The sequence below is a fragment of the Colius striatus genome, chromosome 2 (genome assembly GCF_028858725.1).
Source record: "Colius striatus isolate bColStr4 chromosome 2, bColStr4.1.hap1, whole genome shotgun sequence".
Classification (NCBI taxonomy): Eukaryota; Metazoa; Chordata; class Aves; order Coliiformes; family Coliidae; genus Colius; species Colius striatus.
The window spans coordinates 79,985,738-80,013,501 of NC_084760.1; the positions used below are offsets into that span (position 1 = coordinate 79,985,738).

Below are 27,764 nucleotides of genomic sequence, written 5' to 3' on the forward strand. Positions count from 1 at the left end.
AATCTTCAGTGTATTTTCAGATAAATTTTAAAAACATCATCTTTTAAGAATTAGCACAAGAATAGACCAACCTAGTCTAAACACTATGGACAAAAAAAAAAAAAAGAGAGAAAAAAAAGAAAAGAACGACAAAAGAAACAAAGAAAATCACCATGAATACCAGCAAAAGGAATCACTGTCATTCCTCACATTTTTTAAAGTTTCCATGTAAAAATTACCATAACTCTTTCTAAAGCAAACACACAGTCCAAAAACACTCTGGATATTCTAGGAGTTATTCAAGTATATTACACTTGCATTAAACAAAAGTAAAAAATGAACTGACAATGTGATACAAATGCAACTTAGATGCTAAATTAAGTTTCTCTTCTTAATATCTTAACAGTTCAAGGATTGTGAAAACAATCGAAACACTCTCCTGTGAACTTCTACAAGGACAAGATAGCCTTTTTTAAAAACAAAAAAATCAATGTTATCTACAGTTCATTTCCAGAGACGTTTGCAGAATAAATCAAGACAATAAAGAATCATGGAAGAATGGTGAAAAAGACAAAGGGAACAAAAAGAATAATGACAGTACATTTTCTTTTTCCTAACATATGTTGACAAGGTACATCTGCTTGCTAAGTGAATTAGAAACAAGGGACAAGATAATTCTACAAGATGAACATTCTTTTCCTTTTGTCATGAATATTCATGACTCAAGCTGTTTATTATATTTGTACCTATAAATATACATATAAATTAAAATTAAATATATGGAATATATGAAAGCTCTAAAGTATTTCAGAAATTGATACAGGACATTTAGAGTTACAACTCCAAGACAATCCTTCCAGTCAAAACATGGGCTGCAGTCATTCTATCAAAAGAGGCAAAGTGAAAAAACCCTTTTTGTAAGCAAAGAAGAGTTAAAATTTCTTTTGGTTTGGGGGAGGGCTGGTTGTTTGTTTGTTTTCAATTAGCTTCAAGAGATGGATAATACCTTTCTCCTTAGCAATAATAATTTCTTCTGATAGTCACCTAATCACTGATCCTTAATTATCTACATGAAGAATGCATACTAAAGTTTTTCTGCTAACCAAAAACTGTTGCAAAAATACACGTCAGCAAGAATGAAATCAGAAAACTACATAAAATAGACCAGCCCTGAACAAAGCTAGGCTTCGATGTTTAAAAGAGAACTCCCTAGCAAATCTTGCTTTAGTTGCTACTCAAAGGCATGTATGTGTGCCAGAGTAAATACCTCATTTAATATGAAATAATGAGGTAAAATAATATAAGATCTTTTTTCTCAAGGTCTTTTTTCACCTCACAGTGGTCGGTTGTTGAGGTTTAGCTCTGAGATCATATACCTAGACCTCTCTTAGTTTGTTCTACTTTCTAAAAAATGTTGCTAACTATATTTGCAAAAAGACCCAGGCAATCAATCCCTACATTTACATATAATCAGGTTCTGCTGTTATGCCAACAATAATGATTAATAGTTGTATGGCATCTCAAAACAGAAATTAGGAAATAAAGCTGCCCAAAGAAGGGAATTTTGCAAATGAACTTGCAAAAGGAATGAGCACGCTTGGTACAGAATAGAAAACATACCTGAAAAATTATTGTTTTTGACTGAGTTTTATTTCTTCTAAAACACCCTAGGCTGAACATTAATTTCCCAACTAAATCTATTGCCAAAAGTCAATTAAAAAAAACCAAAACAAAACAACACCTCACTTTTGTTATAGCTTATGTCAAAAAACACACACGATCAATCAGAAAAACAATAAAATCCAAGACACAAATCTGGACTGCAGAAAAAATCAGTTTCTGTTTTGATATTCTATTTCTTTTTTATCAACTTAAAAAATGAGCTATTATGAGCCCTTTGTAAGATATCCATCAGTAGGCAAAAAGAATAATCCCGGAACTAAAATAAAAGACAATCAACCCAAAACCCTAGTAATAAAATAACAACAAAAAGCCTAGAAAGAGATACTTTTCACTCTCTGAGGCAGAAACTTAAAGAAAGAGATGTTCTCTATACTACTTGTCGGAGGATTGCCAACAGGAATTTTATTTCACACTAGAGAGACCTTTATAAAAAATAGCCCCCAGTCTTCTCACTGCTCAGCATAAAAAGTCACAGTGCACTCAGCTTGATGGGAAAAAGCAATGATGGAAACTGTTTAATTAACTGGAATTCAATGAAAACCTAATTACAGAGATAGCTACAAACATAGAATTGAAAATTACTGACTTGCTTATAAGTCACACTTAACTGCTTCAGTGGAAATATGCAGCATGTATCTTTATTTCAGAATTTGATACACTTTTAATGTAAGATCATCAATTAAAGTTACTTTAATTTGAGAAGTTTTTGTTATACTGGTGAGTTGCATCAGAAAAGGCTACATTAATCTGAAACAGAAGTACCTAGCCACAAGATACTTGTACTGAAATCACAAAACTAAAATAATTCCTTCCTGTGCTGGAAATGCTAAAATCTTTACTTCTGTGTAGAAATAAATATTAAACTAATAGTCTTTTATTTGTTGTGGTTAACATTAGCACATCAGCTGCTGCAATCATTAGTTTTTGCTTACTAAGGCTCTCAATAATATTTTCATGCTAATAAAACCTGAAGCATGGATAATCATTTCTGATTTCACGTGATGGGAAAAAAAAATAAAAATCAGTGTTACCTGAAAGTGTCTTGTCTAACTTCTGGAGATCCAAAATGGTTTTCTCTTTTTCCTTTTCTCTTGTACATTGTTAGTTAATGGAAGTTATAGACCATTAAATATATATTATTTATTGTTATTATAGTAGATGAAGCCTAAAAATGAGATTTTTCATAAGTCTGCATTCTTTCTTTTAGGATTGTGAGGTACTGTCCTAAGAACAGCAGGCCTAACTTATAAGTTATTCTGAAGCCTATTGCCAGAACACTGCTGTATCAAGAGGAATAGTTTTCCCAACAGAAATTCCACGAAGGAGGAAGACTATGAAAGTATCAAAGACTGATTTTCTCTGAAAACCAACAGTAAACTAAGAATGAGGTTTTCTTTCTCAAAAAAAAAAAAGGAAAACCAGAAAACTTACTAAAAAATCAACACACAGACAAAACAATTTTTTAAATCAATGCCAAGGGAACAGCAACACGTCATTTATGGTCTTATATACATAAACAGAGTTAAAAAAAAAAAAGAAAGGTATTACAGTGCTGATCCAGGTGGGTTTGAATTATGATACCAGACTCTTGAAAACACAAGCTATGTCAAGTACAAGGCCTATTCTTACGCTGATGTTGGGAAGAATATCCACAGTAAAATTATCTGAAGCACTTGGGATGAAAACATGTTAAGCTAACAGTGTTCTCTGGTTAATGAGTCTGTCTCAAATTCTTGGTCTAGCATTTCCCTCTTTCTATTTTTTTTTTTTTTGCAAGCAATGTAAACATACAGTTCTGCAGCTCAGAGACAGCTTTTACATTATCAACTTTATTTCACTTCTGTTACATTCCACCCTTCAAGAATTCTTATTTAACAAAGCCTGTGTACTATTTAGACTACATACAAACCACAAAAGGTTTCCCTTTACAGTACTTTAAATTCCATGCTATTTTTGTAGTAGCCCAACTCCAGACTGATTAGATGAGCACTGTGCTACATCATTTTTAACCAATTATTAAATAGCAGACTTTCATATTTTTAAAAGAAAAATCCACTTCTGAATCAACTTTACGTTTGTATGAACTAGGATGCAAATTACACAGCTGAAATGCATCACAAAAGCACTCCTAGCCAAGTTTAGAGCTCTCAATAGCATGCAGGACACATAGTCTCAAAACATAGATTTGGAAGGACTCATTTTGACCTTGTTTTACATGCCATGATTCATTTTTGGGACAGTTTGCCTTTTAAACTCTGTTCACTGACACTGTATATTGTGTATCAGAATTAAGTTCAATTAAAGAACAATTAATTTTCTGTGTCAGCTCTGAACTCTGTGACAAGCAAAATGGAAATCCAAGTATATGAACAATAGACTGCAAAAAAGGAAGCTACTGAAACACTTGAGGTAATGGGAGAGGTTGCTTCAATTAAATAAGTTTGGTTACAAAGACTTTTGCGGTAGCGCTCCTATTGGTAACACACTCATATAAGAAGAGTGTGGTCAGCAGGTTGAGGAAGGTTCTGCTCCGCCTCCCCTCTGCCCTGGTGAGGCCTCATCTGGAGTCCTGTGTCCAGTTCTGGGCTCCCCAGCTCAAGAGGGACAGAGTACTTCATGAGAGAGTCCAGCACAGGGCCACCAAGATGGTCAGGGGACTGGAGCTATTTAGTCTAGAGAAGACTGGGGGAGGATCTTATTAATATTTACAAGTATATAAATGGTGGATGTCAGGAGGTTGGGGCATCGCTTTTTTCTATGGTATATAGCGACAGGAACAAGGGGTAGTGGGATGAAGCTGGAACACAAAAAGTTCCATTTAAACATAAGAAAAAACTATTTCACTGTTCAGGTGAGGAAGCCCTGGCACAGGCTGCCCAGAGGGGTTGTGGAGTCTCCTTCCTTGGAGGTCTTCAAGACCCACCTGGACGCGTTCCTGTGCAATCTGATCTAGGTGGATCTGCTTCTGCAAGGAGATTGGACTACATAATCTCTAAAGGTCCCTCCAACTCCTACCATTCTATGATTCTACAATTTCTTCATAAATTCACGTTCAAAATTATATTTAAGTTTAATAAGTCTGTGGTATTAGAAAAAGTAACTCCACACATTTTATGAATCTATCTAAAAATACAAGATAGTTGAAGTAGAATTGCCACTATATCTAATAAGAGATAACTACATAAGTTAGCTTCAAATGTGCATCACTGTGGGAAGGCCATGGTGATTCTAAGCAGCAAATTTCATCATGCTATGGAGGACAGGAGGAAAAAGGGAAGATATTTCCAGATATTTTTGTTAATGGCATGACAAAGAAGGTAAGATACACAGAACACATCTGAGCTTGCCCTGAGAAGAGCTGTAATACATTACTGATAGGTAGTGGACATGATGGCAATTATCTAACATATTATCAACTTATATATGTGTTGATATATAATGCTGTTTTCTGCGTAAAGAAATAGCAGCTTAACCTCTAATTTAACAAAAGAAGCTTAACTCCTAATAATAAAATCAAGTTAACTCCTGAGAAAATAATAATTAAGATAAATAAATAGTACAATTAATTACCTCAGTCTTTGTAAAATCCCCCAGTAGATATTTGTAAGAATAGCTTTATTTTATTGCAGCCTTCCTCCCAAATTATGTATCTTATAAAAAAACTTGAACAACTTCAGGGCTAAGTTTCTAGTATATTCAATTTTGTATTTTTAATAGATTATTTAGATTAGAGATTTAGATTATAGTAAATTATGTAAAGGAAAAAAAAAAGTCCAGAAATGATCAGACTGTTTTATACAGTCAGAAAATACAAAATTGAGGGAGGAAATAAGGAAATAATAAGGAAATGTAAACCTCAATACAGATTTTCTTTTAACCCACAGATATTACACTTCCTTTGTTTGTACCTCAATTTGTGCACCCCCTGGTAATAATATAAAATTATCTAAGAGATTCATAAAGTATTGTATTATATGAACTATGCAGATATTCTGGAAATCATGCACAAGTCCAGAATTTTTAATCCAATGATGTTATATATATTGGGACGGATCATGCAAGATGTTGACTTAAACTCCTTAAAAGCTTCAGATAATGTTTTTGAAAACATCAGAAATACCACTAGAAATCCTTTGATAGCAAAAATACCACAAACCTAAATTATTCTTGAAAAGAAATGCTACAGATTTTCAAAATTTTACCAGTTCTGTAATTTGAACTTAGTTATTAAGGATGATATTGGAGTTTTCTGTTATACATTAAAATTTGGAAATCTTCTGGCCTTTGAGTTGGTACAATGAACTAAATCCTGTGATACTACCACAGGCAAATATTATGACCTTTAATCTTTCAAATTTCCCTTATGTCTGCACAGATAGCAACTGTCATAAATAGGAAAATAAAGACTGTTAGTAAGACTGAAATGTTGACAATATAATGATGTTCCTTAAGAGGAAGATGTGATATATTGCGAAACGTGTTATAATGCATGTCATTACCTTTCTTGAAACCATGTGACATTAGGTGACACATGTAGTCATCTATAGGACATAGTACATATGTACTTTTTTTTTCTGTCTCGCTCCATGCCCTCCAGTAAAACAAACATATTAACCACTGAAAAGAACTTCAAACTATCTATCAATAGTTTAAATGTAAAAAGTTACCAGTTTAAATAAGATTTTTTTAACTTTCAGTGACCTCAGAATAAAATAACAAGGTCACAGAAAAGTATTTACGTTTACTTTAAGCACCCAGCTTAGGTACTTGTGTTAGGAATCTGAACTTCCTGTGCTGTCACTAAAGATTTTATAATATTTAAGAGAAAAAATGCTCGCTAGAGAAATACATTGATTTAATAGTATTCTACATCATGCATCTAAGATACAAGTTAACATGAGACACTTTCAAACTACTTTATAGTTAGGGTAGCTTCTTTTCTCTGGAATATTTCCGACACACCTTATGTCAGCCAGTCTTCTACATAAACCCACTGTCTGCAAAACTGTGTTGACATAGGGCAAGGTAATATGCTTCTATTTCTTCCACCTTGCAATTGAAATTGAACACTGACATCAGCAAATAAGAACATTTGCTCTGCTTTGTAAATGAAACCATTTGTTCAACAGCTTAAGTATGAGTAACTGTTAAAACTCTATATTGTACAACAGTGCAATATTGTTAATACTATGATAGCATACAGATGTCACAATGTTGAAACAGAAAAATGAAAGACAGAAAGTAGTAATGAGAAATCCAGAACTTGAGTAAGATGAACAATATATGACTGTTGAAGTAAAAAATAGAAGTGTCTGTAATAACATATGTATCTGAAAGAAATAAGGTAAAGTTATTAATAAATTAAAGTGCTAAGCCAGTACTTCCGGTCTTGTTCTTAGAGAATTCCAACTGGCAAAGGCTATGGAAGCGTGAGTGCTCTGGAACACATGACCTTGATTTGAAATCCTGACTTTCTGGGCACACGCTGTAAATTGCTAGTGAGCTCACATATAACAAAAACAACAACAAAAGAAATCCCAAATGATTCAAAGAAAAAGGATTCTCCCTTTTACTTTTGGCATACTTCTTGAAAAAAAAAAAAAACTCCAACCCAACCAAACTCCCAAAAGAACATTTGAAAGCCATTTAATTCTATTCTAAATCATAACACAGAAGTCTGTGAGAGAACAATTTCCTTCTATTTGGAATGTATGATGTTTTAGTCTACATTTTAAAAAATATTGCCAAGGGTTCTTTTTTTTTCCCTCTTTTTTACTCCCCTTAAACAAGAAAATAATTCTACAGCTCAAAGGAACATTTAGAGATCAGCCCTTTACATCTGATGAGGTAGATGGTAAGATCCAAAGCAAGTAATTCAGATTTTGGAAGTATTTTATGAACTATGTTCTTAATCATTTCTGTAGTATAGTTATTTTGTTGGGTTTTTTTTTCTGTGCTTTTTTAAATAAACAAAATGAAAGCAGCAGAATTCAAGTATGTTTTAACATTTGTGAGAATAAAATAACAAAATAAAAAATATAAAATAATAATGCAAATGATCAGTATACAAAATAAAGTTAAGAACATCTGTTATAAACTTGTCGAGTGACAATGTGACACACTAGTGTTTATGAGAAACTCTTATTCAGTGGGTGTTTTCTTCCTTCCATTAAATGAAAAATAATAAGAATAAAAACCAGAAAACAGTTATTATGTGAGTAAAAAAATCAATGAATAATTAATTAGCTTATTCACATCCTAACTGTAAATATCTAGCAATTTTTATTGCATTGAGTAGGCCAAAGATTTCATTTGGAATGCCTAAAAGTAAACCAATGGAATTGCTAATTATTGTAAGAAATGTTTGGAATTTCTTTACTTTAGTAAGTCAAGAAGCATACATATATAACGTTTTAACATAATATGTATTTCCAGGGTAATCACAAATATTTCCTGAACATACGTGGCAATAAATCTATGTAATATTGTAACTATTTTATTAAACTGAAAAAAAATAGGATTGGATCTACACATATATTACTGGACCAAGTTTCCTTTTGGCATCCATCTTCTACTGAATAGTGCCTGAGATAAAAACTTGAGCAGAGGCAACAAAATAAATATGTACTTAGTGCATGGAGTTTTTCATTGATCTGTTTTGTATCTTTGATAACCTGTGTTCAGAATAAAAGAATAAATATAAAAAGGTCATAGAATGCTTTAAACAAATTAATTTTCCTCTGACCACCCTTGAAATACGTACTATGAATCAGAATAAAAATAATCAAAACACATCAATTTTTGAAAGACAGAAAGTAGTCTTCTAGCTACACTTCTCCTTACTGGTTAATTACCTTATTTGTAATAAAATGAATCCATAATGACTCTCATTAAAATTTCCTCTGGCATATTAAAAGAACGTTAAAAAATCAATTAAAAAAAAAAGAAGAAAAACAAAGGTTATTCCATCTGGAATCCCCTCTTGAATGGCAGTTCCAAATAGCATACAAAACAATTTTGTTGCATTATCACCTATACCATGTTTCTTTTCCTCTTCTATCTGTCATAACAATCTAATCCATATGTCTCCTGTTAACTAATATTATTTAGGTTTCATTATAGATACAAAACCAGATGCAAACCACAAGACAGTCATTTTCCAGTAATAGTAAATCATGGCTTTATCAGCCCTCATCTAGGCCAATATTTCTGTTTGTACTACTCACTTGTGTATTTATTCTTTAATGGGAAAAAACTCTCCACATATTAAGTAGCTCTAAACTCAGATGGACAGTCTCAACAGAATTGTCATAAAGATTTGCTGTGTTATGCATTGATAGACTAACTGGAGACAGAACACTTAGAGGCTATCTGTTGATTTTTATATATGCTAAGGACATTTATAGACAGGGGGCCCAGACAGATGAAAACCAGCATGGTCACAAATATTGTTGCCATACAAAAGTAAGTTAAAAATGTATACATGTTCAAAACCACATAAAGATATTTTCATTGAAGTAGTAGTTGTTTATATTACTGTTTCATTATACTTTGATTTGGATGTTTAGACTACATCAGTTTTTTACGTGTGAACACTCTGTTTGCAAGAAAACATACAAATGCAAAACTCAAAAAAACTGACAATTTATATTTTCCTCTACTTAGCTGTTAAAAAAACCTCACTTATATTTCAACATTCCATTCAACTACAGTATATAGTATTAATAAGCCAGTCTGACTCATGTATATGTCAGTTATTTTCCAGTAGTATCTTCTGGTCTCTGCTTGAAACTGTGCTGTACATAAAAAAATCTATATATCCAATTCTTTTTTCCATTTTAAGTCAATATTAAAAATAATGACCTTTGAACAAGGCCATTATATGGTACTTATATGGTACTTGATATTATATGGTACTTATGACTGACAAGTTTAAATGTTCTTTTTTATTATTGATCCCCGGGGAAAGTATTGTATCTTGATCAGCAGTACTTCAGTTTTGTTCTATATTTTAATTGCAGATAATTTGTTCCATAAAGAACTTATTACTGAAACAATGAATACACATTCTAGATGAGTCTGAGTAAACATAAATAAATGATAAATTTAAAACCACAATTTTTTTGTGTTATTTTAATATAGCCAAGGTCCTTGGAACTTATTTCTCCTTCTATGTCTTACTACAAGTAGAAACTCAATAAATTTACTCCCTGCTTCTTTCTGGAGGAAAGAGGTGAAAAATTCCTAGCTATGATCTCTGAAGAAACCTTTTCCAACAATGTAACACACTATATGATGTGCTATACAGATAAAAAAGGAAAACATACAACGGATACACTTTCTGGTCAGTAATTTCTGAAACATGGCCTCCCAGATGAATGTTATAGTGCAAATGTATGCAGATGGTACATTCCTAGTTTTCCTTTGCATGCTCATACTATAAAACTTCATCAGCTGTGAACCTATTCCCATTAATAAGACTGCTGCTTTCATACCACAAACTCAGGTACTAAATCTTAGGAAATAGGCTGTCCTAAAAACCCCAAATTATTTCCAAAACCCCAGTTTCCCTATACAATCTAAACAGCAAAATACATCAAAGTGGAAAATTCATGTGACACATTTTTACAATGATGTTAAGAAAGTACATCTTTGAATGAATTTTTAAATTATTCAGGTCTATCTGAATTGAGTCATTTATCTTCTGAAGGACTAGTTCTGTCGGGATAAAAAGAAACTAGCTGATAAAGGCATATCATTTTGCATGTAGAGAAAAAGATACCTTTTTTTTGTTGTTACTTTAATTTTCTTTGTATGGTTTGATGTTGTCACATCCAGTGCTACCCTGTAATGTTCTTGGTCCATCAGACTCCCTTTATTTTGGGCAGAATGATAAATAAATATTAACCCAGTAGGAATTGTTGGGACGTTTCTAATTAGAAAATTATATTGGTATCTGCCTGTGTTGAAAATCACTCAGATTAATTCTGTAAAACAAATATATGCATAACCCTCTAGCTCCTCAGCCTTGATATGGATCTCAGTTTCTGAATTAAAAGAAAAGAAATCAATCAAACCCAAGAATAATGACAAGAATCTATGTGGAAAACTCAAGGTTCAAGGTAGCAGCTTGTCCGCACATGTGCAGAATCTCCCAGATGTCAGGGGAAAGTGTTAGCTGTGGTAATGTTTTTAACCAATTCTAAGAGAAATTAAAATATGACTAAAAATTCTCACAGTTTCCTCTCATTTACTATTAATATACTAACCAAAAAAAAATCTCTAATTACTACCATCTTCATGCAGATAAGGCACGGAGATGAAACAGGAATCGATTTTTCAAAACTGGGAATTCAAGTTAGTTGTTGTGAACTTTTATATCTAAGTAGATATTTCTACATTATACGTAGAAAGTTCTTACATGCTGTACTGATCTGTTACAAAAAGCTGTGAGATGTTACAACACTTATTTGAATTAATCATACATTTTCAATAACACGCTCAGTAAAAAATTTGAATAGTTGGCTTTTAAGACATTGATTAATCGTGTATCAGAAATGTAAGATTTCTCTTGGCTTATGTCAAACTAACACTGCAGCAGGATACTTAGCACAAACAGTATTTCTTGAATTCTACTCAGATTGTATATCCAGTTTGGAGAGAGATTTTTTTTATTCTCCACTATTATGCAACACTTCTTTTTGCCTGGCATCTGACAGGCATTCCCATCCTTTGTGTTTACTTTACTTCACTTCCTCAAAGCTGAGGCTGCAAAATCACAGCCAGCAGCCTCATAGAACATTTTATGGAAAATTGCCATTCTAACCTGACACCTAACTTCACTCTGTTGTTCACTCAGAGAAGTTTAAAACTCTGAGATGAATTTAAATATTTATGCCAACAAAGAAACTGATGAAAAGCATCACCACAAAGAAGAAAATGAAAACAATGTAAAAAGTCATTACTGAAGTAGCTCTTCTTGTGAAAGCTCTGACGTTCTTTGCTTGCCAGTCACCAGCTCCAGCTCATTTTTCAACTCCTGGATCTCCTTTTTCAGCTGGACAATCATCTACAAACAGCAAAGCAAAAACAAAGCATCACCTACAGATTAATAGCTAGTTTATGATTTTTGCATTAGAAGGCTGAGTTTAGGGAAATATTATACTCTGGTTTTCTTTTTTTTTTGCAACATCTTTCTTAAAAAAATCAGTCAAATGCCTTAAATGTACCAAGCACTTTTTTCTTTTCCCATTTATAAAAACAAGAAAAGTCTTCCAAACTCAGTAAATTTTCTGCAGAGTCATGTATTCTAACACACAGAATTTACTGATTTAAAAGATTATTTACAGAAGAGAAAAATAATTTTTCATAGGAATAAAAAGAGCTTTCTCTCTCATTAGTTTTTCCTGTTAGTAATGAAGTCTCATTTAAAATCAAACTGATATCTTTGTTAGAAAAAAGAATTACACATCAAGTTACTTTTTTTTATAACCTTCCTTTTAGAAACAGAATATCCAAACCAACATTTTAGCATGTTAATCTCATGTTTTCTCCTTTTTCATGTAACATTCTACTCTTATTACAATTACAGCATACTATAATTGTAGGAGGTATCTGTTCCTAACAACAAATTAACAATATAAAGCAACAGAATGAAATTAAATTGTATTAGTGAATAGTAATGAATGAACAAGTGACTTGGAGAACTGCACTAGATTTTAAATTTCTAATAGCTCATTATTGGAGCCTGTACTTTTCCAAAAAAATGTCTCTATAAAAGCATATTTCACAAATCATTAGCCTCTCAAGGCCAGACTCTACAGAGCATGAACGATATGCAGGTGCCTAAATCTAAAACATGAATGAGCAAGTTTTTGGATACTTTTATGATTGATCGTTTTAATGATGCATCACCTTATAATGGCTCAAATGTATCAAGTCCAATGACATTTTTAGCTGGATATGAGTACAGTGATTCCATGTGCAAAAGAAGAGAAAATTGTTTTCAAGGAAAAATGAATCATTCTTGATTGAATACACTTTCAAGAAATAAGACCGTTGGAACTGATGACACACTGGATGTTAAAATCCCTTCAATTTTTTTTTTTTTTTAATGTTTAATCATGACTTCATAAACTTTAAGTTAATATTTTTACTTTAAAAATTAAAATATTCTAAACATATATATGGTTGTTTCTTTTAACCCTAAACTTCCTGGTAATGCATTTGTTACTATGAAGTATGAAAGGCAGGCAACTTAATATTTTATTTAAGAATCTATTAAGGTCGTGATCTGTAAATTATAGATGTCACAAGACAGCTTCAAGAATATTGCAGGCCAAGCATTTTAACCTGATGGGAGGTTGCTTCACTCTGGAGCTACACTCTGATGTAGTCTGTGTCCTACACTGATGTAGTCTGTGTCAATTTCTGAGTTAATAAAATAAAATTTTTGGCTGGAGTATAACATGGCAGAAAGCTGAGCTGATAGGATCACCCCTCCTCAATGTTCAATCGGTATGATTAACCTCAATCTGACAACTCATATGCAATTTTCAGGATATGGCTAAAAGACTGATTTTCAATTATCATTAAGACAAACAAAAATCGATAGATTTATATAACTTGTAATAGATGTTGCTGCCATTGAGTGAGATCTGGACAGGCTTGAGAACTGAACAGAGATGAACCTCATGAGGACAAGTGCAGAGTCCTACACCTGGGGAGGAACAACCCCATGCACCAGGACACGCTGGGAGTGACCTGCTGGAGAGTAGCTCTGCAGAGAGAGACCTGGGAGTCCTGGTTGATAATAAACTAAATATGAGCCAGCAATGTGCCCTTGTGGCCAAGAAAGCCAATGGCATCCTGGGATGCATCAAGAAGAGTGTGGCCAGCAGGTAAAGGGAGGTTATCCTATCTTGTTATTCTACCCTGATAAGGGTTCATCTGGAGTACTTTGTCCAGTTCTGAACTCCTCAGTTCAGAAAGACAGGGAATTTCTGGAGAGGGTCCAGCAGAGGGTTACCAAGACGATCAGGGGTCTGAAACATCTTTCTGGAGAGGAAAGCCTGAGAGACCTGGGGCTATTAAGCTTCGAGAAGACTGAGGGGAGGCCTTATCAACACTTATAAACACTTAAAGGGTGGGTGCCAAGAGGATTGGCACTGTCTTTTTTCTGTAGTGCGCAGTCACAGGTCAAGGGGTAATGGGTGCAAGCCGACACAGGAAGTTCCACTTGAACATGAGGAAAAACTTATTTCCTGTGACAGTGACAGAACACTGGCACAGGCTGCCCAGGGAGGTTGTGAAGTCTCCTTCCTTAGAGATTTTCAAGACCTGCCTGGATGTGTTCCTGTGCAACTTGATCTAGTCGGACCTGCTTCTGCAGGAGGGTTGGAATGAATGATCTCTAGGGGTCCCTTCCACCCCCTACCATTCTATGAGTCTGTGATAATATTTTCATTTGTATTTTTTAAGGAATGCCAGAAGAGATTACACTTAGTTCAGGCTCAACAATTTGCTTTTCAGTTTAAACCAAATCCTTTGGTCAGGAGTGAGAGGAGTTCAAAGTTGAGTCACTTAAAAAGTAGAAGAGGTACAAGTTCATCTTTTTTGTAAGATACACAGTCTGTAAGTCTCCATTATGAGGAATAAAGTTTATACAACACTTAGACTTAACCCTGATCTATCAAGAGGAATTATGTACTCCCTATATAAAGTATGCATTCAACTTAAAGGTGATAAATACTGCAAATAAGTAGCATTTAATATTACACCAAAAAAAATCAGAAGTCCAGCTTTTTATTTAAATCAGCTTGCAACCTGGGAGGATGGGCAACAAATTCCAAAATTAGCACAAAGCCTGTGTTCCCCTGTCTTTTCCACAAGAGGGAATGGTTTTCTAGCTCTCAGGAGTACACTTACTTTACTTGCTAAATGATCCTGCAGAGCGAGACATACCAAACTCTTGGAGTATAGCTCCACAGGATGTAGTAAATGTGCAGGAGCCTACATGTGTTCCATTTTAATCAAAGGCTTCTGTGACTGTGGAAGAAATGTTTTGCATGATTTACTACTATAAAGGCTACATAGAAAGAAAAAAAAGACAGATAGATAAAAATGAACAAGTTTTTCAGTGCCTGGGTTTACTCTGCTTTTTTTTTTTTTTTTTTCTCCTGTGTGTGTGATGCTGTCTGTGTTAGAAATGGTTTGGAAATAAAAATAAATAAAATAATTAGAAAACCAGTAGAAAATCTGACAAGAATCTCCCATTCCTTTTGAACTTAAAAGACAAAAGAAAATTAAAGCACAAACCGTAACAATAACTGAAACATGTTATTTACTGTCAAGGCACAATGAATGAAACAATTTGCCATCTCCAATTTTTAGAAAACAAATGCTTTTTGTGTTACCCTTATGTTACTTAACCTAGCATTCTGCAGCCTAGCATTCAGGAGGAAAGCATTTCCAAACCAGTTCAGAAGATCAAAATACAAAAAATACAAAAATACAAAATACTTGTAATTACAGATTAGTCAAGAGAAATTTAGAAATAGAGTAATAATTTTGTCAATTAAAAAGATTGATGATGCTACTAGTATATCATAAAACCACAAAACACTAGAGAAAATACAATATTTAATTCAGATTTTATATTTCTAGTTGTGCAAAGCTCAGTTCAAATTTTTAATTGTTATTAAAAACTATGTTTTAAATACTGCTTGTTCAAATACGAACAGAATAACATAGAATCATAGAATGGTAAGGGTTAGAAGGGACTTTCAGAGATCATCTAGTCCACCCTCCTGCAGAAGCAGGTCCACCTAGATCAGGTCACGTAGAAACATGTCCAGGTGGGTCTTGATGACCTCCAGGGAAGGAAACTCCACAGCCTCCATGGGCAGCCTGTGCCAGGGCTCCGTCCACCTCACAGTAAAATAATTTTTTTCTTCTGTTTAAATGGAACTTTTTGTGTTCCAGCTTCATCCCATTACCCCTTGTCCTGGTACAGGGTACAAGAGGAAAAAGGAAAGCCCCAACCTCCTGACATCCACCATTTAGATATTTGTAAATATTAATGAGATTCCCCCTCAGTCTCCTCTTCTCTAGATTAAACAGCTCCAGTTCCTGCAGTCTTTTCTGATAATAGCTTGATCTGAATATATTTTTCATCTGATGTCTGTGTCACAGAGATAGAGGATACACTGAAATGCATTCATTGTTCTTTCTTCATTATATACACATATACAGCTTTAGCATGACCAGTGCAAACTCAGCCAAACATTTCCCATATCACAAATCATCTTTGATATTCAGTACGCAAACAGTCAATCGAGTAGGTATCATTATTTGACATATTATGTTGAATTAATCAGTTCTTAATATGTGTAATTTATATTTACAAAGCAAATAAATTTTCTAGGTAATGCAGAAAAAGGCGTGCCTCAATATAACAGAACTTATAATTACAGAGCATATCTTCCAATAAATCTGGTATGTAGCAAGCTAGAGACACATAATATCTTCCAAGGAAAGATTAACCAAATAATCAAAAAAAACCAAAATAAATTTTTGCTATGCATATTAAAAAAAAAAACAAAAAAACTTGTTTTCTTTATGTGGTAATACTCTGTGCTTTACCAATGTAGATTATTACCTCTGTCCTTCTCTTCAATTCCTAGATCCCCAATCCATTCTGCATAGTTCTGCTGTTGGTCTTTGGAACGCGAACATCAGTCTAATACTTTAGTGTGGAAATTTTATTTCAGCATCTCATTTACTTGTCTTCCTTTTTACCTAATAGTGACTTTACGGAGTTTTCTTTCTAGCTACAACATTCCTTGAACCAATCTCAAGGAAGGACTGAATCTGTGTTTCTTAGCTTTTCAGTGCAGCAGTGTGCCTTCTTCAAGTAACTAGTAACTTTAGTAGTTTTTTTTAAGTTTTAGGGACATTCATCTATTTTTATCTATTATTTAGAAGCTTAAACTTGAAAATAAGCAACACAAACACAATCATGAAAGTGACCATTCCGCCTCATTGCCTAAAGAGTTGAGAAAGCCTTTAGAGGTTTCATAAAGATTAAATTCATTATAATTGTGACCAAAACTCAAATATTTCTAGAAAAAAACCCTAGAACTTGTATCTAAAAAACATTTAATGGACTGATTCAGTATAAAATCCTCAACATCCATGTGAGTGGTATTGATTATTCAGATTTAAAACAAGCAATCTCCTTCCCCCTGCCCCTAGACAACTCACCAATTTGGGGTCAATTTCTTCGTTAAGAACTGCTTCATTCTTAATAAGAGCAACTCGCTGTGCAAATCTGCAGGTTGAGATTGATTCCTGGAAGAAAAAGAAAAAAAAAAAAAAGAAAAAATGAGTGCAGAAAAAGAGTTCTGTTAGCTTTGCACCAGGTAAGTGGAACAGACTGCTAATGAAACCATCAAACTAAGTTTCTATTTTATGTATATTTTACAGAAAGAATCTATCATTTCATATTCCAAAATAGCAATATTAAAGGGAAATTATGTCATCATGTTAATGATAGTAACATTTTATTGTCACATTTTATTGATTCAGTCAATCCCCTGATCAGCTCTGCTCCAAATGTCAGCTGGCATTGAAGGATAAGAAAGCCATATTGCTCAGAAGGTAAATACTTTTGAAATATGAGAAATCTACAAACTCAAAACCAATTTCTTGGTGCAAATGTGTACATGAGAAAAGCTGGGAAAAGAGATGAAGGGAAGACATCTAGGGTAACTGAGAAACAGGTTGGGAGATTGCAACTACTATGCATGCAAGAGCGAGTTTGTAGAGGAAACTGACAACCAGTGCATACTCCCATCTAGGGTACAGAATGAAACCAAGGATATCTTGGTATTGTTTTTTCACGTGCCACACTCTGCTACACAACTTGTCTACCTAATAAATAAAATGTCAGCAATTGTTATCAGTTAGCTCAAACAATAAAACATGCAGTAGTCTTAGAAGTTCCACTGATGCCTGATAAACTCCACAATAAAATTTTCTGATATGTCAGTCTGCATTTAAAATGTAGCAATTTCTGCATAACCCTTACATTAAGAGAACATTACAACTATTACAGACTCCTATTTCAGAATCAAAGTAATTTTGCAGTTTACAGTCTTCCAACATTTAAAATATAAATTTAAATATATGATCATATAGCTCTTTTCCCATAGGACATGTCTCTTTCAGTGCTTGGAAGGGTAGTATCTGAATTTGGGTTACATGATGAAAGATACTAGGAATTATTGCCAATCATGTAATATGTATACACACAGAATCAAAGTAGAGTTTTCAAGGAAAGGAAAGGAAAGCCTTATAGGTAAGAGCTGCACACAGTCTTAGCTGGACTCTAACAGCCTCTGTTGTACAATTCCTATGCAATGGTGATCAGCTAATGTGATTTTAACTGACGCTTTCTCTGTATATATTTAGAGTAATTATATACATAGTATGCACGCATATTTTCACTGGACCTGTTTGCCCTGTTCAATGTGAAGTATATGTTAAATTCACAAGCAGCTAATCAATTTAGTCTCCAATGTTTAGTCTCCAATGTTTAGTCTCCAATGTTTAGCTTACAATCTATTCAATGCCATCAAACTGATAAATAAAGCTGATGGCTACTAATTTCCTAATAATTTTTTGTACCATGCTTATCATTACATGAGAGATTCACAAAAAATAATCAATCATCTGGTTATTGTTTTGATGCAAGTGTGTGGAATGACTACACTTAACAGAAAGGAAATTACTGTCAAATGTAAAAAAAAAACAAAAAAAAATTATGATTTTATGATCATTATATTCAAATCAACTTTCATTCAACTTCAGTTCCAGCTATATTAAGTCATACATTTACAATTCAGAATCAACATCTTCAAGTACTTCACAAAACTACCATTAAAAAATGTGATGTAAGTGATCTGAGAAATTGTATACAAACACCCTGGTAGAAGTAGGAATAAAATCTAGTTCTCTAGTATAGTACTCTATTGAGTGTCTTTTCTTATTTTGAATTCTCTGTTTCATTGCTTTCACCGCAAGAGGCAAAGCAAGGTCCTTAAAAAAATTGCTTTTACCAAACAAGTTCAGTTCATAGGTGGGTGGGGTGGGGGGGGGACATAATTCTGTGAGTGAAATTTCTATCCAATAGAAAAAACAACCAAAAAAAACCATAACAACTCACAATGACTCACAGAACTCAAAAATAAAATTATGGAACTGTCCTTTTTTGACATTTCCATATGTTTAGTAATTGACTTAACAACTTTCTTAATGTTACTCTCGCACATCAGATTTTGGGTAGCAGGGTGTTTTTTTAATTTATTTTTGGAAGGAGTAAAGAAGAATTCTGTTGTTTAGATGGATATTTGTTAAAGCAAGAACATGAACATTGTCAGTAGCCTACTCCAGATAACTGCTTGGGCTAAATATTCCCAAAATAGAAACGAAGATCACAAGATATATACAACTTGATGAAGTGATGCCCAAAATGATGCCTATCCCTGACAGCCTGAAAACAAAATTATTAACAAACTTCCCCAGTTGCATTTGCAAACAGAAATCATGCTTGTATAATTACATGATTGCAAGTCTTAACAATTTGTTTTCATATAACAGCAAAATATAATTTCTAAAGAAGAAAAGTCTTCAATTTGATAAAGTATGGTTTTAGTATAATGATTTCTACTGTATTTCAGAAAACAGTGTGGGGGGTGTTCTTTTTACATTAGAACACTTTGATGATATGGAAAATCAGGAAACGGCTTTGAGCGGGGTTCCATGTATTCACATTGCAACACATTTTAGAATAGAATATTTCAGTCAGAAGTGACCTACCATAATCATCTAGTCCAACTGCCTATTTCAGGGCTGACTAAGTTAAAGTGTGTTATTAAGGTAAATGCCTCTTAAACACTGAAAGGCTTGGGGCATTGACTATTTCTTTAGGAAACCTATTCCAGTGTTTGACTACCCTTTCGGTAAATGCTTCCGAATGTCTGGTCTGAAGCTCCCCTGGTACAGCTTTGAACCATTCCCACATGTCTTATCATTGGAACCCAGCTCAGCATCTCTCTCTCCACTTCCCTTCTTTAGAAGGCTGTAGAGAACAATGAGGTTGCCTCCCAAAGGTTTTTTTCTCCAACTTAGACAAGCCCAAAGCCCTTAGTCTCATAGGACATTCCTTTCTGCCTTTTCGCCAGCTGTTGCCCTCCTCTGAACTCATTCAAGGTTCTTAACATCTTTCTTCTATTGAGAGGCCCAAGAACTGCACACAGCACTCAAGGTGAGTCTACACCAACACTGAATGCAACAGGATAATCCCCTCTCTTGCCAGGCTCTTCATCTGCTCCTCTCCCAGTTTATACTTGTGCCTGGCATTACTCCATCTTAAGTGTAGAGTCCAGCACTTTGACTTGTTAAATTTCATCCCATTAATCGTTGTCCAATCTTATTAATTTCTATACAAAGCCTCTGGTTCCTGAAGGAGTCAACAGCATCTCTGTTTGGTATCATCAGCAAACTTGCTAATGGTTAAACTTCTGCATCCAAATTGTAGATAAATATATGGAACAGAACTGGCCCCAGCATTGAACCCTGAAGAAGGCTACTGGTGATGGGTCGCCATCCACATGTAGCCCCAGTCACTATAGCTCTTTTGGTATGCAAAGAGAAGAAAATATCACTACATAGGAACTGCAAACTGTATAATAAAAGTCATAAGAGCAAGATCTTTAGACAAGTGAAAACGTCATTGAAAATAGATAGAGATAACATACATCTATGTTTCTTTTGTCTATAGAGAGCGTTGCTATCATGGTAGTCATGCAGTTTCCTCCCAGGCTGTCTCTTAGCACTGAGGTCATCATAGAGTTTCGGTATGGAATGTGGGACCTATTTTTCTCTGCAAGGGCAATTATTACCTAAAACAGTAATAAAAATGGAAGACATTTTTAAATATACATATCTATTAATGATTGATGCATAAAAAGAGCAAAACCAATCTGTTCAGGAACCTGAACTTCTGATACAATGAAACTACTCTTATGTGCTCAGGTGAAAACCTAGTGATTTTACTGAAATAATTTAAACTTAAATTTCAGTGTGTTCATATGTCTTTGCAGGACCTGGACCTGAAAGACAAAATAAATTATATCATACCCTAGGTTTACAGCTTCTCAGAAACATGGAAAATGAACATGATAAACTAAAACCCCCAAATTTTCCTAAGATACAAGAACTTATTGAAAATCTTCTTCATGTTTTTTCTATCATAATATTAAAATATGGATCATATCCAAGTAAAACCTCTCTTAATATTTGCCAAAAAATACTTTTAAAATTATACATTCTTAAAGCATGTGGTTGTTAGAGGGGTCAATACATTTATTTCAGAGAGAGTATCTTGAAAAGTTGAACACAAATAAAAAGGTGCATGATTACAATATACCACTGTAAAGAAACAATTCTGTTTAGAACATACATGTCTTAGCCAAAAAGGAAATGGTACACCTACTATTCTCAGTTTTTCTTCCCAGCTGTTTACATTATAATACCTAATTATTATTAAATAAAAAGCTAGACTACCCCATGATCTGTTGTGATAGAAAGGAATTGAACTATTATTTGGCCAAGCACAGTACTGAAAAACTGTAGCTATATGAGTTGTGCAAGCTATCCTAAATGATTAGGAGATATATCCTAAATGATTAGAGGCACTAGATTTTCTTAAGAGTCTTCAGAAAGCTAAGATTTCTTATTACTCTAAGTCTTACACTGGCAGCCCTGAAAGGGATGAATGCATAATATGAAAATTAGTATCTTGTAAAGGAATCTGGAAATTCTTTCCTGGATTAAGGTTTTCAAGTCTCATATATTACAACTTGTTAGATAGATATATATCTCCATTAGTTTATAATATTGCATAGAAATCTCAAAGTAGTCTAGTGTACACGTTCTATGTCTCTGCTACACAACTAAGTCAGAATTGCATGGCCCAACTATCACTGAACAAAAACATATTTCTTACTGTATATAATTCAGTATTAGAAAATATTTTTATCAATGATATTAAATCTCAGACAGAACTCAATGTGCTTATCTCCAACTGCATTTATTCTAAAATAGAAGTTAAAAGTTGCATGACAAAATATTAATACTTTATGCTTCTACAGCACTTCAAACCTGAGCATCTCAAAACACACTACACATTATTAAATTCAGACTCAGAGAAGTTCATGCAATGTTGCACTATAAACACATAAAAATCATAATAAAAATATGGAAGGATCCCAAGTACAACTTGTATGACTCTGAAAAGGTACATTTTAGAATCACCCATATGACTTTCCATAACTATAACAGACATTGTTCTTCAAGGTAAAATGTAAACAAATAGGAAGTAGGAAAAAATTCAATGGAATAGTAAATGACTAACTGCCACTTGCTGTGCCTCAAGCTTCTTCTTTTGACAGATCAAATATCTCTGATCACTGATTAAATGAAATCTAAGTGATTTGTTCTTGTTAACAAAATTTAAAATAATATTCCCAGTATGTGGAACAACCAGTCTATTTGCTAATTGCAGTTTTGAAGAATTTTCACATATAGGCAGTCACAAAGTTGTAACAGATTTCCTCAACTGTAAATTTTACTAAATCACACATACACTGGATTATAAATAGAGATAAATATAATAAAACTTTATAATATAAAAAAAAAATTAAAGAAGAACTCCAGTAGAATTAAAAACAAACAAACAAACAAATCTCTGGCAACAAAAACAGTGTTTACCACAGTATGAAAACAATATTGTGTATTCAATCTTAGGAAGAAATTGCCCTTACAATTGCAAGGTCTGAAATCCACACTTAAAATCTTCAGTGATTGCAACTTAATAGCACAGCATCCGCAAAGCTGGTTTCATGGATTACCAAGTGTTTCTTATCCTTGCATTAGAATAGCTTGTATGCACATCAGCAAATCATATATCATAGTAGATCAGGGAGATATAAACATAATGTTCACTAAGTTTTTATAAATAAGCAAATATCTGAAAGGAAGGTATGCAATGGAATACAGGCAATGTCTGTAAACCTGGTGGAAAGAAGAGATACTAGAAAAGAAGACAGTGAGTGTGATCAGTATTCACCATCATACTTATCACATTCACAAAAATTTTCTCTTGTTTTTGTAGTCATGAAGGGAAATTTAGATCAGATTGTTGGAGGAAAAAGAAATTTAAAACTCCCATAATATTAAAGGTAATTCCCCTCTCAAAGAGTTTGAAGATTGACATTAGTAGAGGAATAAAATGACACGAGGGGAACCTAATATTTTATCATATTACAATACCTGAAGCAAATAAAACACAATCATTTTAGTTCAATGATTCAGATTTCCTGATCCTGGCTGTGGAAAGGAGAGAAGATCACAAAGAACATTTCTAGCAGAAATATATATACAATCTCATAAATATCTTTAGTATTCCAAATAGAGCAAGAAAACTAATTGTTAAATACTGTCCTGTATACCTACTCTAACTTTACCATTTGTTAAGCTTTTCCCAAATTAAAACATGTTACTTCCAGTGATGAGCAGTCACCTCAAACATTTTAAAAGGCTCTGATAAATATCCTGACTAACTGAATTTTCGAATCAAGATTAAAAAAAAAAAGTCTTTTGGAAGTTACTAAACATTACTAAACAGGAACCTAGTAAAGTGAGAAATGGTTCACTCTATTCCAATTTTACCTGCTCCAAATAATGTAATGACAGGTTGATGTACTTGGCTTCTGTCAATAATTGACCTCCAACTCCAGTCTTTGCAACACGCTCTGATCCAGCAAGGTCTACTAAGTGTAACTTGGAGCGTCGGATGGTTGCAGATCCAGGTTCCTTGCTGGAGATGTGAATAGTGAAAATACAGTGAGATCGGGTTGAGGCTTGATTCATTGGTGTCTAGAACGAAGAGAAAGGAAGAGTCCTCAATGTTCATTTCATAAATAAACTTAGCTTTTTCTAGATGATTGATCTGGCATTGCATTTGTAAGAATTATGAAAGAATGATCCAAACGGATTTACCTCACACACTCCAGCCAAATAGTGGATAATTTTGACCTGGACAAATTGTACTGCAAGTAACCAGGGAACTATCCTTGTTCCAAGATACTTTAATAGTTAGAGAGCATATCAGTATGCTGGGGAATACTGAGAAATACTAGAAAAGGGAATGTTGATCAGAGAGAAATTTACTAATTCCTGATCTCTGAGAGATTATCAGTTTCCTCACTGGCAAGCTCACTTAAAATTTTTTTGACTAGACAGCTACTAGTGTAACTAGGAGTAGTAGTTTCTGTAAGATTTCAGACCTTCACCAAAAATTTGACAAAATCAGTATCAGAATTTCGTGTGGCATTACAGAGTTTTCATAAAAGGTTTGGCTTTAAATATACTTACTTGGAATAGCTACTGCCATACTTTCTTAACCAGAAATATGGAAATTATTCATCAATCTTTTAGAGATGCTCAGCTTTAGTATGAATGCAGAGAATTTGAAACAGCTCTTAATTTTAGATCTCAAATGATCTCATGACACTATACACACACCTCTCCCTTCTTAAACAACATATAAAAAAATCTTCAAATATCTGAAGTTTGTTTCATTTAGTTACATGAAGTTGTTATTGGAATCTTAAAATAATTCCTTTTTATCCTCATTTTATAAAAAAAGCTAATGCTGTAGAATATATATGGATAGTACAGCTTTACCATACAAGTAATAGTTTTAGATATAAATTATAGCAAGTACGACTACATTGTTATCAGGGCATAAAGACTTGCAAAAAAACAGAGTAGCAAAATAAAAAATAATCTTGAGGTAGTAATTAAATCTATAATTATTTATAGCTGTTTAAAAAGGTAATAATAAATCCTGGTGAAATTGCATACATTAATCTCTTGCTTATAGTTTATTCCTGTGTTCTAGAGTAATTATTTATCTAGGCATTCCCTGTGATTCAGACTAGATATAGCAAGATATTGTGGGTTGTTTTCCATAGTCTGTTTTGGTATGAAACATTCTAGATGTTAAAATAACCTGGAAAGTGTTGTCTTGTTAATCCAGAAAGACTGCAAGCTGAATATTCCTTTACCAGGAATAATATGAACAGCTTTTTTTTCCAGTCTTACTAGCGCCAGCACTACTGAACTGGTTTTGGGAACTGATCCAGTTGAAAAAAACAAAAAAAAGAGACTACAAACCATAGATATTTAAATTGGATCAGTTTCCCAATTCAGTCACAGTACAGCTGTAGAAAGTAGTTCTGGTAGAATAATTGAAAATGGCAGCATACAGTATGTGAACAAGTAGGTGGTGTACAGGAATAGCATACATTTGTAGTTGGTGAAAATTCTGTAATGAAATTACAGTCTTAGCAGTATTTTATTTTGGGCTGCTTTATCCAATAAAGTCAAGCTCAGAGGGAGAGGGAGAGGAGTTTTTATCATAAGTTTATACACATGAGGAATTTTGGAATAATACAGGCAACACACTGGCTCTGCTTAACTGCCTGGTTTCTAAGGCTCATTTCGCAATCCTGTGAAATAAGCATCAGAGCATCAGACTGCAGTTGCATGCTATGCTGTCTTCAGTGGTAAAACTGAAAAATTGGAGGGGTAGTGAGCTGTAGCATAGGAACGAAAATAAATACGCTCAGGGAAAGGTGTCAAACAAGAAAATCTTCCCAAACATAGTTAAAATGCAGTTATATTTAGAAAAAAAGTTATATGCTGTTAAAATGTATTTTATTCAGCAATTCTGATTCCATGAATAATCAGAGCCAACTTCACTTATTTTACTAGGGGAGCTATAATTTTATTGCTTGCAGCTCTGAGAAGCAGGACTGCATGTTCTATTTTCCAGTACAAAATCCACAACAGAATTAAAGTTGAAGGATATTGTCCTCATCTCCTCAACAGAATTGATATTTGAGGACATTTTGCACTCACATCAGTCATTTACTGCAGATATATCTATGCCAGATCAAATATCAGCACAGGTCTAGCAATGGAAGCACAAAGTTGCTAGGAAAGAAGCAGGTCACCACACTTCAGAATAATCATCTTAAGTAAACTTAAGTTTCACTGTGCAGCAAAACCCCAAAATGTAGGATCACACCTGTTTAACGCCAACAGAAGCATAATTTAAAAAGTAAAAATAAAAAGCATAAAAGAAAATAATTTCAGGAATCTGAGTTCCAAAAGCTCAGATGATATTTGGCTTCCTAGGTCTTTATTCTCTATAACAATACACTAGCCACAACTTGGTTTTGCTTGTTCCAGGTATTCTGCTGGAGTGGTCATTAGAAATTCCATTGCTTTTCTCTCCACAAGTACTTTTTTATGCAAAGTGAGTAGGGATGATTTGGAAGTCATTGGCTACAATACCAAACTGCTGATCTTATAAAGTCCTTCTTTAGAGTTGAAACACACTTTAAGCAATACATCAATACTTTTTTTTACAATACAATTCTACCTCCACTTTGCAGTTCCTGTATACAGAAACCTCTTGCTGTAAGCATAAAGCAATGAATATTTATATTGTTAAATGGGTTGTGGTCATGAAACATTAATTGCAGTCATAATCTCCCATACTTTGCTACTCTTACCACACAAGTAGATGCAAAGCACACAGCAATAGAAATGACAAGTTGCCAACAACTTCAGTCCAAAAATAAGCCTTTTTGTATGGTTGGTTGGTTGTTTTTTTGCTATCTTACATATGTAACTGCTGAGTATCACCATTCAGCTCTTCAGAAAGTTCAAAAACTGAAAACAAACAAACAAAATTTTCTGGACAGTGTCTCAGAGTCTACTAAAAGCTTCCTTTAGTGGCTTTTAGAGTTCATTTTGGCTTTGTTAGCAGTATTCAAACCATATGTATATGAAATCATCCTCACACTAATTTGATGTGATGAAGGAAAAAAAAGAAGGAGGGGAGTGGCCTGGGTCTCAGCAGATGGTTGCTATTGTGAAAGCTATATATAGAAGAACTGATGAGCTGCAGTTACTTAAAGAAATATTTTTTTCCAGGAATTCTGTGACATCATAAACCACATAAGCAGACTTCAGATGCTTTCTGATATCACATGAACACTACAAAGGAAGCAATGCCAGGTCAATCTGTTGCTGCCCATTTGTGACACGATAAAAAAGGAATTCAATGGGTTTTGTTTTAAGATTGTGATTTGGTAAAGCATCACTCTTTTGTTTCATCTTGGAAAATATGTACAAGCCATACAATCCAGTATCCTTCTTTTCCAGGACCAGGATATATCCATGTCTGCGGAAATTAAAGAATCTGTATAGAAGCTTTGTGACTACTTTTGTGATTACCATTACCTCCAGTAGTACAACACTTGTAAGAAGATGTTTTCTACCTAAATGAGAACCTACAGACCAGCCATTCTGCAAGAATCATCCAAGTCAGATGTTTCTGTCAAGGAACACAAGATGATAAAGTTCCAAAACCTTGCTGTAGCTTAAGTTATCCATCTTAATCTAATTGTTCTCTATCATAAAACAAAAAACCAGTGCTGTAGATCCTTCCTATACAAGAATTTATGTATTTCTCAAATCCTTCACTTATTGCAGCTACTATTACAAATGTTGTTTTCACTAGGAAGAACACCCAGAAATAGGATGCTACAGGTCTAAAGAGAGTTCTTATTAATTGAGGACCTAAGAAAGATAAAGCTTCTTAAATAGGAGAAAAATATATGAAAAGCTGTTCTAAAATCAGTATTAGACTAATAGAAGTTGCTACTATCTGGAAGAATAATGTGTTGATTATGGCTGTCAAATACACTCACACAGAGAAAATACAGAAAGAGTACAGGACAGCTGGGACAAAAAGATTTCACAGGTAATAAATGCAGTCATTTGGTCCATTTTGCAAACCATTTCCACTTCGCAGTTTATACAGTTCCAGTAGAATCTTTTCTTCTTTGAATCAAAATATTTAGACAGCAGAAGAATGTGATTTTCCTGTATGAGTGAAT

At 33.7% G+C, this 27,764-nt stretch overlaps 1 protein-coding gene across 1 annotated transcript in view; it reads right to left on the minus strand.

Annotated features, from left to right (window-relative positions):
* KIF6 (kinesin family member 6) overlaps positions 1–27,764 on the minus strand; it is a 154,672-nt gene that overhangs the window by 90,514 nt on the left and 36,394 nt on the right. The window contains exons 7-10 of the mRNA XM_061989631.1: positions 23,458–23,664; positions 20,484–20,627; positions 16,927–17,013; positions 11,628–11,731 (exon numbers count right to left, since the gene is read on the minus strand). Coding sequence (XP_061845615.1) covers positions 11,628–11,731; positions 16,927–17,013; positions 20,484–20,627; positions 23,458–23,664 — 542 coding nt within the window. The remainder of the gene's footprint in view (positions 1–11,627; positions 11,732–16,926; positions 17,014–20,483; positions 20,628–23,457; positions 23,665–27,764) is intronic.